Below are 15,059 nucleotides of genomic sequence, written 5' to 3' on the forward strand. Positions count from 1 at the left end.
AAGGCCAATAGGAGGGACTGTTTAGGATATACGTATTAGCTATTGAGAAACTCAAATGAGGAGCTGATTAACAGTATATTAAAAATGTAGTAATTTTATTCTCCTTTGTAAGTCTCCAAAGAGAAGGTACTTTTCTAAGTAAAGTTGAAGAAATACTGGTGGCACAGCAAATGCTAAATGAGTAGATGATGACAAGATTCCATGGATAAAATGCACTGAAAAAGATTCACTGACACCGTGCTGGAGACACCTACTTTTCTAGCAAGAATTAGTTTAGAAATCAAATAATTGTAGCAAATTTCTAAGGCAAATAGAAAGTTGGCAGTGACTTTTGGATCAGATCACTTTTGGAAGTCAAAGCTAATTAAAGTTTTAAGAAGATTTCAAGGTGGGCATTAAAAAACATAACTCTTAGGAAAGCAGAAAGAACTAAAATGGAAGTGAAGATCTGTTTATTTTGAAAAAGTAAAACTAGGATACCAGTTAAAAACCTTTCTTTAAAATAAAAATGACCAAAAAGCGAACAAGATATGAGGCTAAACTGCACAGTTGCACAGTGTTATTCCATGTTATTTCTTCAATTAATGTAGACTCTTAAAATCACAGAGCTGAATGGGCATCTCAGGATCACATTCAGCCCCACTGTAAACGTGCCGAGTATGTCTTACATTTCCATACCACTCCAAACAAAGGTTTGGTGTTCATCCATTCTTTAAGACTTGATTGGTAGTGTCCACAGCCTTTCATAGCTGTCTTTTGCTTCTTTGAAGTCTGTGACATATCACACGTTCTGTCATAGTTCTTTGTGATCTACAGCCTGACAGCATTCTGCCTTTATAAGGTAATTTTTTCCATTCTCTGAGTTCTGTGCTCATTTGTATCTATCTTAGAATTAGATTCCTAAAACTAAACCTCGTCCTCATCCAGTTGGAATTTCATTTTCACATGCATTTTAAGCTAATAAAAAATTAAAATTTGTTTGCATGTTCTAAAGCCTGCAATCTATCTATTTTCTTTTGGGCATACTTGAATAGAGACAGTTGTTAATTAGTTTGGTTTGCTCCATAAGAAGTCAATATTTCAGTAGGTAGGAGTTCAAAGGTATTTATTATATTCAGTGATCTCTTTTTCAGATATAGTAGGTGACTGCACACTTAAGTTTGAAAATTTTTGTGTCCAGTTACGTGTAACTGCTGTAAACCTGTTTCTGAGGTTTGTTACAGCTCTCAAATGAATGTTCAACATTAAAACATTTCTAAAACTAGGTGTGATGAGTATCAAAGTTGTATTAATAGCACAGTAATTTTATCCTGTTTGTTTTTCTTGCCTTTGTAGGAGTTAATGGAAGACAATCGAGTGATGCGAGAAACAAAGAGAATGTGTGAGGATCAAGTCAAGGCGTTGCAGTCCCGTTCTGATAAATTACATGTGGTAGAAAAAGAGAATCTACAATTAAAAGCTAAACTACATGAGATGGAGTTGGTAAGTGTAAATGGACGATGCAAAAACCTTCTAAAAATCTTAGAGTTCTATTTGTATTTTTAATAAAAGATCTTCCTGTCAGAATGGTGTGGGAGAAGAGTAAGGTACGTCTTGATTTACTAATCTTTTTCTGATGGGGTTTGCTACAGTAGTCTTGATTCTGCTTAGGGAATTAAAAATTGCAAAGAGCCGTACTCTTCCAAAATGTTTAATCAGCTTAAATTATGCTGATGAGGCTCATTAGTAAGAGGATAAGATAAATGTTTTGTGGATGATACGTTATTTTTTTGTCTCTTAAGTACTTAGATCAGTACATGGCGCATGTTTCCACTTCTAATAATAATAAAGTGACATATTTTCCAGAAGGTTTCTCTCAAAATAATTTCTGTTTTTAACCATTTCTTCCCTCAAAAGTAAATACTGTAAAGTACAAAATCATAATTTGCCTGTTTTGCAGGTTTATTTGCTTTCAGTTTTCATTGAGGAGCAGGAGTTTACCTTCTACTCTGAAAATTTTCAGAAATTGATAGTGAGTTATAGCTGCAGTTTATTTTCCTACAAGAGTAGAATGTGCTGAGAGGGGGACTTACAAAGGCTATTGAGACTCTTCCACTGTGGACCCGTTCCTGTTACAGCATTTTGTATGGGAGTGGTCTTATAATAGAGAAACAAATATTGATCCTCTTGTTTATTGTGAGTGCCACCAAGCTGTGCTTATTGCATATACTTCCTTTCCTGATATTCTGACAGAAATGAATTTTGAAAAACAATAAGTTGAGTCATTGCCACAGGTTATGTTGAGAAAAAATTATTCTCTGCATATTTGTCCTTGCTGTTTGCCACACTTCTGTTCTGTGCCCTCCGTAATTTTGTCTGTTCCTCCCTGTCTCACTGTGCGTTAGCAAATCAGAAAAGGGACTCTGCATTTCTCTGTGGCATACTTGATAGTAAATAATTTTGTGCGTGTTGAAACGTAACTTCTTCTAAAGTTACACATGAAATAATTTTTAAGGAGCGTGATATGGACAGAAAGAAGATTGAGGAACTTATGGAGGAAAACATGGCTCTAGAAATGGCTCAGAAACAAAGTATGGATGAATCACTACATCTCGGCTGGGAACTTGAGCAGATAAACAGGTTTACTGAACATTCTGAAGGTAAACTTAATAATATTTGCAAACTGGAAAAGAGTTGATTAAATTAAGGCTTGGCAGTGAGAGTAGTATTAAGAAATTAAAAGCTCCTAATCCTGATTAGTTATTGCTTCTTTTTTTTCTTTTTTAAACTCAGGCTTCTATATCCATGCAGAGGCACCCACATGTTAAAAGGGTGTAAAACCCGTAAATACCTTGGAGTTAAATGGTTTTGGCATTCAAATATCTGTATCCTGCCTTGGTACTCTGGAAGTTAGGAGAGATTTACTAAGGTTTCTCAGTAATTACAGTAATTCTTGAAGCAAGAATATTGATTCTTCTGGTATAGAATGCTCGGTCATGTTGCTGGATCACATACCAAGGATTTGAGGAGATTTTGGGGAAGTCTCTATCATGATTATGAATACAGAATATGTAGGACAATTATTGTTTGAATCTGTAGTGTTCTCCCTTGAATAAGGAAAATGAGTCACTAATGCTGTCTATTCAACTAGAAGGCATTGCAGAATCATCATAGGCATCTAAATCTAAAAATGCCAAGTCTATCCTTGAATGACTCCAGGTAATGACAAATTACCTTTTTTTTTCACCCTTTTTTTTTTTTTTAATTGTGTTTTTCTGTCACAGTGTCATATAAATCACTTGGTCTTGAAGTAACTGAACTGACATCAAGCAGATTACTGAAATTGGAAAAGGAAAACCAAAGTTTACTGCAAACAGTAGAAGAACTACGAAGCACAATGGATGATTCTGTAGGAGGCAATAGTTCAAGGATTCTGAAAATGGAAAAAGAAAACCAAAGACTAAACAAAAAGGTAGTCACTAGTGTGTTTTGAGTTGTGTATGAGTTGCCTAATTTTACTTGCTATTTTTGAAGGCATAACATAATAAATGTTGCCCTGATTTTGACAAAAGTAAATATTGGTAGTGTCTGAATGGTAGTATGGTGCTTGTAAGTTTAGGGTAAAAAAGACAATTTTACAGGGGAGATGGAAAGGTTTGTTGTTTTTTTTTTTTTTTTTTAAAATTAATTTCCAAATGGGATCATTTTATTCGGAAGATTCTTCTAACAGTCGGAAGGAAAATCAATGTGTTAATATTGGGACATAATGAAAGTGTTTTATGATTCTTGATAAAAAAAATATTTTAATTGTGTAATTATTACACAGGGGTAAGTATATGTTTATAGAGAGAGAAACCTGTCTTCACATATACAGAAAACTTGATCATGTATTCTTGATCATTACTGAGAAAAAAGAGATGATGGGTCAAGGAACTGATCAAGTGAAATGAGAGAAGTTACTCAGATTTATCTGTGCTGATCTACAATATTTTACTCTACAAATGATACGTATGAAATAATTTAGTCAGTGATTATTGTAAGGAATAAAAACTGAAAAAAATAGGAACTAAGTACAGTGGAACAAAATGTCTAAAAGTTTCTGTAATAGCTATGTCAGACACTAGAGAGATTTGTGTTGAAGAAAGAAGAGGTAAGAGATAGGTGGGGGAAAAAAATGAAAAAGGGATCCCTTGTTGTCTGATAGTTCTTACCACTTCTGATGTCTGCCAACACGTCCTTCTCTCACTTGACTCTCAAAACACTGTTGTGAATTGTAGTGACTTCAGAAAAATGTCTGAAGCTGAGCAAAATATTTGTTACAGATATTTTATACATAGTCTTTCTATCTGGACATGCTTTCTTCTAAAGCAGCCCATTGCTTCAGAGTCTTAAAAATACCAGGTAGACTGAGTGATTGTATCAATACCACTCTTGGTGCCTAGTTTGCACAGACCTGCTAAGACAGCTGGGCAGGCTATGGATAAATTTGGTTCCCAGGTGGTACCTGACCGTGTTCCTGCCGAGGTGATTGAGCCACTTACTTCTCTGCTGCAGAGTGCCTGCATCCTCATAAAACATGCATTGCTCTGCTAAGTTAGGGACCAGGACTGTCTTAATTTCAGAGGGAAAATAAACAACAGACTGGTCAAATATTAGTGTTCTCATCCAAAGTAGAAGTATAATTCAATTCTGACTTAATTGATGTCATGCTTTTTGTATATTTCCAATCACTTTACTTTGTAGAACAGAATTTGTTAATCCATGGCCTTCTGTGATTGTTGTTTTATTCCTCGTTATTTTTAAAAGCAAGTAGGGGTATGATTCAGGTAATTGGTTTCTAAAAGTATTTCTACTGAAGTCTGAGATGAACAGGAGATGAAGGTGCAGTAGAAACTCCACTTTCAAAAATAAAATATGGGTGCTTGGGGAAGTATCCAAAGCCTAATAATATTACCAGTACTTCTTTTGAAAAAGTAGTTTATAGGTCATTTTCTCTGCTAACATAAAAGAATGTCTGTCAGAAGTCATTGAGGAATAGATTGAAATGAATTGTTTGGATACAAAACAGAAAGTTACTTTACTCGCCTTATTCATATATATGAGAGAAAAGGCAAGACTTAACTTTCTACGTTTCTCTTTTTTCTAGATTGAGGCACTGGAAAAGGAAATTATCCAAGAGAAACAATGTCTTCAGAACAATCAAAATTTGACTAAGGATTTGATGAAAGAAAAAGTACAACTTGAAAAGAAATTTGAAGCACTTCGAGAAAACTTAGAACGACAAGTGAGTAACAGAATTAAAGGTTTTAGTGCATTGTATTGTATTGTTCTTTTTTCATTTCTCTATAGACATAAAGGAATTGTAAATGTAGCAATACCTGCAGCGAGATAACTTGTCTAAGACCTGCAGGCAGTGAGAGTCATGACTTATTTTTACCTGAGTCTTTACTGTTAATTTTAGGCCTTATTAGTGTTGACTTTTCGTGGGCTGTATATTTGCTATAGTTGATTAGAGGGTGTAGCTCAGCCAAAATAGGAAATTGGTAACTTTGGAGTTAAGCCAAACACCTCTCAGTGGAGAAAAACAAGATTCAGGTGGCTGGTCAATGTTTGGAGTAATGTTGGAGTACTACTGAGAGTTGTAGCAGCTGCTTCTTGCAGGGTCCTGTATCTGAGCTGCTCTGCTGCTGAGGCTGTCACTTACCTCTGTAGTTATCTGGATACAATGGATCCTGCCCCACATCCCAAACATCCCTTGCACCGAAACTACCAGCTAGTCACAGCTCAAAAATGATGGTAGAATTTCTTATTTTGCTTGCTAGAAATTGGCATCTGTGTCTTATTAAAAGATGTATTTGGAAGGGTACTGATGTTATCTTATGGGTGCAGGCACTGTCAGAGCTTCTGCAGGTTTTTGGTGAGCAATTCAGAAGATGGGCAGCTAGTAGGAGACAAGCTATGGAGACTTCTGGAAATCATTGTTAGTTATCAAGTCCTTCAAAATTAGAACTGTGGTTATCTTTTATTAATTCTTGATGAGGCTTGACATTTTATGGTTTAACTGAAAATTACAGAGTACAGTATTTTGGAATACAGAATACTCTAAAAATTCTGAAAGTTTGTAAAGCCCTTGTTTAATCAGAAAATCCCAACCACTGTGCTTGGCATGAAGCTGTACTTTCATTTAAGATAAGTGGGGATAATTTTAAAGCAAAGATGCCATCTTATCTTGTTTTGTTACAATAACTGATTTATGCATTGTATCTGGAGCATGCAGAACCTTTCTGGAATGGGCCCTAAGTCCCCTCTCAACCATCAGAAATGCGTGTATTGTTTTCTGTGGGACTGATAATTCTGTGAGACTATTTCTGCTTTGAAATGATGTAGATCCTGTAATTAATAGTTGTATTTAGACTTATGTACAAAAGAACACATCATTTGCTCTGTTTTTTATTGTGGCTGGCACTTTTTTGCATTTCTCATAAATGGTTTATTGTTCAAACGTCCTTTATGAAATGTGATCTGTGTATTTCTAAATATTGATCTAAATAGCTTTCTGGGTCTTGTACTCTGTTAGTAAAATTGGTATAGAGTAAGTGGGGAGGAAAAAGAAAAATCAAGATATAAAAGCTATCCTTGTTCTCGAAGTAGATTTGAGAATACATTCCTGAAGAAAGTGGTTTAATCTTACCAGTGACTTCCTTTGTAGGCCATTTTGGAGCAACGTGTCCTAACATTTCTTTTTAACTGAAAAATTAATGTAGCTTTGATGTTTCTTCCCAAAATGTGATATGACTGTAGAGAGGACGCCCACATATCCCAAAGATCAGTTCTGTTTTTTTCCAAGTGAAATAAAGACACTCTCATATCTGTCCCACTTCCTTCCATCTCAAGTTTGGTTTAGAACTCAACTGCAGTTTTATACTTTGTTTATATGTTTCTAGAGAAAACTTTCTGGAAATCACAGATTTTAAGGAAAATACAAACTAGATTTGATTAAACACAAATGAGAAGGAAATGAAGCTAAGAAATAAAACACAGCTTTTGTGGTTTTTTTGTGTGTTTTATTTTTGTATTGTCTGAAATCCAAGAGGAAAATATTTGAGGAGTCTCGTTGACTTACAGCTTTTTTGTCAAACTCTCACCCGTGTACATTTGCACTGTCTGTAAGGCTGCAAAGAAATAATCAGTAGAGTAAGTCCCATTTAAAATCCTACCGTAAAAAGGCAATAGGATGCAGTCCTAGCATCTTAGCTTATGTATGGGAATGATTATTTGTTGACATGTTGCTTACTAAAGTTTGTTTTGCCCTTAAATTAGGTTAAACTATTAGAACAAGAAAACGAACGTTCAAATCAAACCATAGCTTCCTTAAGACAACGCTCACAGATCAGTGCTGAAGCACAAATGAAAGAAACTGAAAACGAAAACAAAATTCTTCACGAGTCTATTAAGGAAGCCAGCAGTAAATTAAATAAACTTGAATTTGAAATAAAACAAGTCAAGAAAGAAATGGAACACTATAAAGAGAAAGCAGAGAGAGCGGAAGAACTTGAGAACGAGCTGCATCGTCTGGAGAAGGAAAATGAAGTACTACAGAAAAAAATTGCTAACTTAAATATCACTTGTGAGAAGATAGAAGCCTTAGAAAAAGAGAACTCGGACCTGGACATGGAAAACAGAAAGCTGAAAAAAACTTTGGATAGTCTGAAAAACCTCCCGTTTCAACTGGAGTCCTTAGAAAAGGAAAACTCACAGCTTGATGAAGAAAATTTAGAGTTAAGAAGAAGGATTGAATCTTCGAAGTGTACAAGCATTAAAATGGCACAGTTAGAATTAGAAAATAAGGAGCTGGAGAGCGAAAAGGAGCAGCTTAAAAAAAGCCTTGAACTCATGAAAGCATCGTTTAAGAAAAGCGAACGCTTAGAAGTCAGCTACCAAGGTCTAGACACAGAAAACCAAAGGCTACAGAAAGCCCTTGAAAACAGCAATAAGAAAATTCAGCAATTAGAAAGTGAATTGCAGGATTTAGAGTCCGAAAATCAAACTCTGCAGAAAAACTTAGAAGAGTTGGTAATTTCTAGTAAGCGCCTGGAGCAACTGGAAAAAGAGAATAAGTTGTTAGAACAGGAGACTTCTCAACTGGAAAAAGATAAGAAACAGCTAGAAAAAGAAAATAAAAGACTTCGACAACAAGCAGAAATTAAAGACAGTACTTTAGAAGAAAACAATGTCAAAATTAACCATCTGGAAAAGGAAAATAAGTCTCTGTTTAAACAAATAGCTGTCTATAAGGAGTCATGTGTACGCCTGAAAGAACTAGAAATGGAAAATAAAGAACTTGTGAAAAGAGCTAGCATTGATAAGAAAACCCTTGTCACTTTACGAGAGGTAAATAGAAAGTAGTTACCATTCTTGTTGTAGTCTGTTTATAGCATAGAGAACTAATATCTGTGTTTTTGGGGAAAAAAAAAAAGAATGCTTTAGTCTGTAAACTGTTAGCATTATTTTAGGGGTTGCAGTAGGGGCAGAGTTGCATAATAATAATAAATGCAGTCATATTTGCACTGAAATCTCAAAGGGTGCTTATAGACAGTTACAGAGCCTTTGTTAAATGAATGTCCTTCAGATTCTTCATGTTAGTGTTTGTTTGGGCTGCAGCATTACCCCTTGATTCTGATGTTTAAGACCAAGTTAGAAAGGAAGGGAGTAAAATGAAGTCCTACTTTTGGTTGCAGTGGAATGTCTGATAAAATTAAAAGCTAATGACTGGAAGGAAGGGAGTTAGTGGCACAGACAGATTTTAGATGGTGATAGATTTGTCCCATAGAGGAAACTAAGACTGTATCATTTTATCTGTATGATAACACTAACTTTTTCTGTTTAAGGACTTGGTGAATGAAAAACTGAAGACCCAACAAATGAATAACGATCTAGAAAAACTTTCCTATGAACTTGAAAAAATAGGCTTAAACAAGGAGCGTCTCTTGTGTGATGAGCAGAGTAGTGATGACAGGTAAAAATGGTATTGGCTTGCCCAGTCAAAAAACAGTACAGAAGAAGAGGGTCTTTCTTATTCATAAAGATAAAATGGCTTTATAGATTGCATTGTGTACATGTTCAGATTTTAATGCACGGTAACACACAAAATAGAACTTGCTGTTCTGTGGTATGAATTGGTTAGTTGATGTACTTTTACATTTGGCTGCCTTTGGCAATGAGTTACTAATTTTGCCACTAAGAAATGTTTTGAAGTATGTCAGTAGATGTGGTTTATGTATAATTAAAACTGCTAATGTTCTAGTTGGTAGTGGAAACACTGACAGTAAGATATAGTATGCTCATCTTAAGATTTTCCCTTTTGACTGGTAGAAATGTCATTAACACCTTTGTCGTGTTAGCTTAAATCTGTCTTTACCTACTGCTATTTTCTTGTAAAATCTATGAAAAAAGAAATTGCTTGCTTCCCTTCCTATGTGGACTAAGATATCTCTAATGCTTTCCATGCCTGCCAGCATAAAGCAGCTGCTACCTGATATCTGTTTCAGTTTCCTCTATTGTACGTTGTGTTCTGTCTTGTCCTGCAGGGATTTAGGGAAAACTCTTGACAGAAGAAAAGCAGACAAGTATGGGCTTCTGGCCAGTCTTTCCAGTCTTTCCTTCATGATTTCTTTTCTTAAAAAACAACAACAAAACCAGCAGAGGCAGGGGAGAGTAATAGCTGGTGTTATCATGATCCTCTGTTATTATCAGTGGTTGTCATGAACACGTAGATTGGTTTAGGCCTTTTATACTGAAAGAAAACCAAATTACTTTTCTTTTTCTTCGGTTTCCTTTTCTTGATGCCAGAGCTGATTTAGTGGGGTGGTGCCATAGAGCCATTGCCATCTCTTGTTTTCTGCTGGTGTTCTTTATCATCTTCTCCCAGCTCACAAAATAAGAATTTCTGTCAAGAACAGTCCTTAGAACTTTGTCTATTTAAGCAGATTCTTACACCTTTTCATGTGGTACAGCTTCCAAAAACACCTATACAGAATCATATTCTTTCCCATTTCAGATACTTCTCACTCAAAACTTCTTAAAAACTGCATGTAGAGCTTGGAGGATCATAAATGAGAATTATTTGTTTGAAAAGTGGAAAGTTTGGTTAGAAATTGTGCTTTTCAACTGTCCTGCCTTTTACTTTGCAAAGTGAAAACACATTTTTTCCCTCATTTAGAGAAAAATCTCTTTTTTCCAACTGGGGCTAAGCTGATCCCGTCTGATTAAATTAGCTTTGAGTTCTTTCCCATTTTGTCCTACCTTTCAAATGGCAGCTGTCTTCAGGCAAACGTTTATAGATTCAGACCTTGAATCTGAAATACCCAGATGTCAGTGAGATCAGAAATTTGTACCGTTTCTTGTTCAGTATTCAAAAGGATGCTGGAGACTGAGTCTCTGTTATTACTTTTTTCCTTCTTCTTTTTCTGTGTAACTGTATAACTTTCTAATAACAGAACTTATTTGTAGCTGAATATATGCTTCAGCTCTCAAAGACGAAATGCTATCTGTTCTACTTTTCATAGACTGCCTGAAAACTATTTCTCGTACCTCAGAATCTAGAATTCTCATCCTACTACGTGATGTTTTTGGACAGCTTTCTACTTATTAATTCTCTTACCATTGGTCTTCTGCTCCAGTTCCTGACTAGATCTAATGGTGCTGTCAATTCAGGAGTCTCTGCAATCTCTTCTCTTCACTCTGACATTTTTCAGCAATTGAGATTAGGAAGGAAAGAATTTATGGCTGCTTCTATTTTATCCTACAGCTGGTAAAAGTGGGATGTCTTCCAAATTCTGAACACAAGTAGAGTGACAGAGCAGTTGAAAATTTGGCCTTCTAAAATCCTTTATTCTGAAAGATCTAATAATGCATTAGAATATCCTGCACTGACAGCTTCAGGAAATACTGTTCTAAAGCAATATATCCTAATCACTCCTCTCCAAAATACGTGGTTGTTTCTTTAGGTGCCCTGCAATATTTTAAATATAGCAAAAAAAAAAAAAGGAATCTTCATATGTCAGGAGTGGTAACAGTCTTAAAATAGCAGCAGCTGGGCTGAGTGAGCAATTCACACACTCGTGCATCAAATGAGCATGCACCTGCAAAGAACTGTTCTCCATCCCTAATGCCTCCTCTATTTGAGCAGGCAGGAAATGGAAATTGATGAAAATCTTGCTCTCCAAATACTTCACATTTGAATTTAGTTGCAGTCCCTGCTGGATTTGCTGGAGTGGAGCCAGAAAGAAGGGTGATGTCAGCACACGCTTTAATTCTCCCAGTAAAGTCAGCACCCTACTGTTGTGGCTGAGTATTTCTTGTGTATATCTAATATGTTCTAAAAGAAAGGATTTAAAAATGGTTTTGATTGTTACCTTCCATTTCTGTTAGAAACTTGATGTTACCACCAAGGCATCTTAATGCTTTTGAATAGAATTAGCACGTGGATGTTTTTGAATGTAGCTGTCAGGCCCACTGCTTCAGAGCATTGTGGAATTTAAATAACCTGAAATAATTGTTGAAAGAAAAACATTTTTTTGTGGTGTGCCTTTGAATAGGTACAAACTTTTGGAGTCAAAATTGGAATCCACTCTGAAGAAGTCTCTTGAAATAAAAGAAGAAAAAATTGCTGCTTTGGAGGCTCGTCTGGAGGAATCAACAAATTTAAACCAGCAACTCCGTCAGGAACTTAAAACAGTAAGGATGTCTTTTTTTGCATAAGGTTAAATGAATCATATTCCAGCTACTGTTGTTTCTGCTTTTTGTTTGGTATTTTTGTTTAAGACAGCATGAGTAACCTTGGGGTAGCATAAAGCAGGGCAAAGGTGTAATTGCTTTTTAAAACTGGAGCAATACGGGTCCAGAATTGAAATCACGTGAAAAGAAGTTGGTGATCATTGAATATGTCAGGTAGGTAAATATTCTGAAGTCTCTTTGACTTGGGATGCCAAAAATAGTCAATTCTTAGCAAGTTACATTTCCTGATCTGCTTTGAGCTTGAATAACTGGTTAAAAAAAGAAATAGTCTCCTTGGTTGTTGGACTTCGTTATAAAAGTTGGGAGATACAACTGGAAGCACTGAAATAAAATGAAGTCTCCTTTTGGTTCACAGTCATACTTGTCTGAGTGTTCATTATGGTTGAGCTATCAGTATCCATGTGTCATTTTTACAGTATCTCATCAAACATAAGGAAAGCAAATTTACAGATAGAATAGTGTAGAGCATTTTTTGTACTGTGGAAAGTGGTACAGTCGTATGATGATGTATGATGTAGAAAATGAAAACTCCTAAACTGAATGCAAATTGTCCTGAATAATTTCAGGTGAAAAAGAACTATGAAGCTCTCAAACAAAGACAAGAAGAGGAAAGAATGGTTCAGAATCCTCCTCCAAGAAAGGGAGAAGAAAATCAGTCTATCAATAAGTGGGAGAAAGAAAACCAGGAAACTACTAGAGAATTACTGAAAGTTAAAGATAGATTAATTGAAGTGGAAAGGAATGTAAGATGTGCTTTTTCTGTTATTCTCATTTGAAATATCTGTCGTGAGCTGTTCCAGTAATGTGAATAAGGATATTCTTAAAGAAGTGTGCTATTTATCACCTAATTTACAGAATTTGTGTTATAGTACATAGCACAGCTGGATCTTGTGATGCTGTAAAGCACTTGACAGGCATTTAAAAGGAAAAAAATGGAAACCTGAATTTTTCCCTTTTGAATCTACAGATGTCTCACAAATGACTCATATGATCTTTATATACACATCATTGAGAGTGCTTTACCATTTCTCCTTAGGTAAAATACTAGTTAGCCATTATTTCAATCTTAAACTGTAGTGATATCATTGTCTGTTACTCTTGTAATATAAGGTGATAAACAGTTTTGTTACACTCTGTAAATATCTGTGAATGTTGTAAATCTTTCTTGCTGCTGAAGCTGAAGTACAAAGGATCATAGTAGTGTAAATCATGCTGCTTTATTTGCTTTGGAGGAAGTGTTGTTTCTAAAGTTCCATAAAAACCTGTGAACTCAAACTTTCTTTTTTGTTGTTGTTCAAAGAATGCTACGCTTCAAGCAGAGAAGCAAGCACTGAAAACACAATTAAAGCAGCTTGAGACACAGAACAACAATCTGCAGGCTCAGATTCTTGCACTTCAGAGACAGACTGTTTCTCTACAGGAGCAGAATACAACTCTACAGACTCAAAATGCCAAACTTCAGGTAATGTTTTCCTATTTTCTTTTGAAAAATCAATGTAATTCAGGGGTTTTTTCAAAGCTAACTACAGCGGTGTAAGTCACATTTTGTTTCTGGTGCACGTATGGAAGAGAAGGGAATGTGCAAATAATATGCACTAAGCACAATTAAATGATATTTATGATTGATGATCAAGAACAAAATTTCTGGAAGTTGCTTCTATTCCCTTGTGTTTGTCCCATTTAAATGTGTGGCTTTATAACCAGGAGTACAGTCCATTCCCTTATTCTATCTATTATTATTATTTCTTTTTTAATTCTAAATTAGGTCAGGGAGTTGGTATGTCCACAGAGACTAAGAAGTTATCTATTTTTATAGCTGGAATTTAAAAATAAATAAAAAATCACATCTAAAAGAGAAAGCAAGGTGTTATTAAATACATATTTGGGCTTTTTTCCTCTGATAAATAAAATACACTTCTTAACAGATTGAATTTTGGAGCTCTATAAATCAAAACTACTTGATGGGAAAATTAATACAAAGTCAGCAGTGCAGCACAAATAGATGCCAAAAAATGATGAAAAGTGGGCAGAAATCAGTGAGTGAAGGAATCCTTACGTGAGTGAACAAATAATGCATTTTGTGAATGCCTCGAGTCATCGTTCTGTTTTCTGCTGTTGTACCACAGATGCACTTTCCATCTACCACACTGAAATCTAATCAGTGCACAGTGCTCCCCTTTGTGGCAGGCAAGCCTATGTACAAAGCAGAGTATTTGTGCTCATGGTGTGTCTCATCTAGATTTTAAAATATCAGTGGGCACAGGCATAGAAATATCTTGCATTTCAGACATATATATCTGGGATTCAGGACCATTGCTGTTTTGTAATAACACTTGTCAAAATAACAAGAATATCTTACACAGTTCGTCTTTGCTTCGTGAAGAAACATCACCACAAGCCTTTCCTATCTGACAAGTAAGAGTAATAACTGTAGATAAGTTCAAGTACTGTGATAATAAGTTGGAAGGAGTATTTTTCACTTTTAATGTTGTTGCTGTGAGCTTCACCAAGCAATGTGATGTTAATAGCTGGAAATGACAGGAGAACGTCACACCCAGCATGAGAAAGGGAGTTCCTCCTTTTCCTTGAGAATTCAGCTGTTTTTCTCATATTTGTTGGAGAGCAAATATTTCTAAATGAAAATGAAAGCTGAAGTATGCTCAAGAAAATTAAAGTAACTATTAACTAGAAATGCAAACTAGACTGGTCTGTGTTGTCTACATTGAAGCTGTTCTTAAGCAACTGCAAATCTAGTATTCCTCCTGTTACCCCTAAAGAACATATCAGAAAAATGATATAGTAAAGAATAACTGGGAATTCTGAACCAAATCAAACTTTGAATTCAGTCTGTGAAGTTTTACAGCATATGCATTCTGCCAGATGTTACTTCAGTTCTGGTGAAGGTTCAGCTTTGTCATCTGCAGCAAAGAATGCTTCTGTTCCTTAGTAATAGCATGTACTGCAGTAATAGACTTTCTTGGTTTTGTTTTTAACCTTAACAGATACCTTGAAGGTATTAGAAGTCGCAGTCAGTGAATGTGTTTATTTGCTTTTGTTTTTGATTAAGAAAGAGAAGGAAATGAGCATATTACAGCTCAGGTGACAAGTATGTTAGGTTTCCTCAATTCTTTAATACATCTAAGGATTAGATTAAGTTAATTTTTTACAGACAAAGTAAAGATTTTTATGTCTTATTTTGAATACTTTGATGTATAATGGACATTAATACTGTTCTGAAGTAGCTTTTAAAAAATGATACTCTTCCACAGGAGCGCTTTCTGTCA

The 15,059-nt window shown here is 35.3% G+C and overlaps 1 protein-coding gene across 1 annotated transcript in view; it reads left to right on the forward strand.

Annotated features, from left to right (window-relative positions):
• CCDC88A (coiled-coil domain containing 88A) overlaps positions 1-15,059 on the forward strand; it is a 74,243-nt gene that overhangs the window by 34,885 nt on the left and 24,299 nt on the right. The window contains 9 exon segments of the mRNA XM_010706350.3: positions 1,336-1,482; positions 2,495-2,639; positions 3,264-3,451; positions 5,126-5,263; positions 7,300-8,370; positions 8,868-8,995; positions 11,577-11,715; positions 12,342-12,518; positions 13,076-13,237. Of these exon segments, the coding sequence (XP_010704652.2) occupies positions 1,336-1,482; positions 2,495-2,639; positions 3,264-3,451; positions 5,126-5,263; positions 7,300-8,370; positions 8,868-8,995; positions 11,577-11,715; positions 12,342-12,518; positions 13,076-13,237 (2,295 nt within the window).

The sequence above is a fragment of the Meleagris gallopavo genome, chromosome 2 (assembly GCF_000146605.3).
Source record: "Meleagris gallopavo isolate NT-WF06-2002-E0010 breed Aviagen turkey brand Nicholas breeding stock chromosome 2, Turkey_5.1, whole genome shotgun sequence".
NCBI classification, from domain to species: Eukaryota; Metazoa; Chordata; class Aves; order Galliformes; family Phasianidae; genus Meleagris; species Meleagris gallopavo.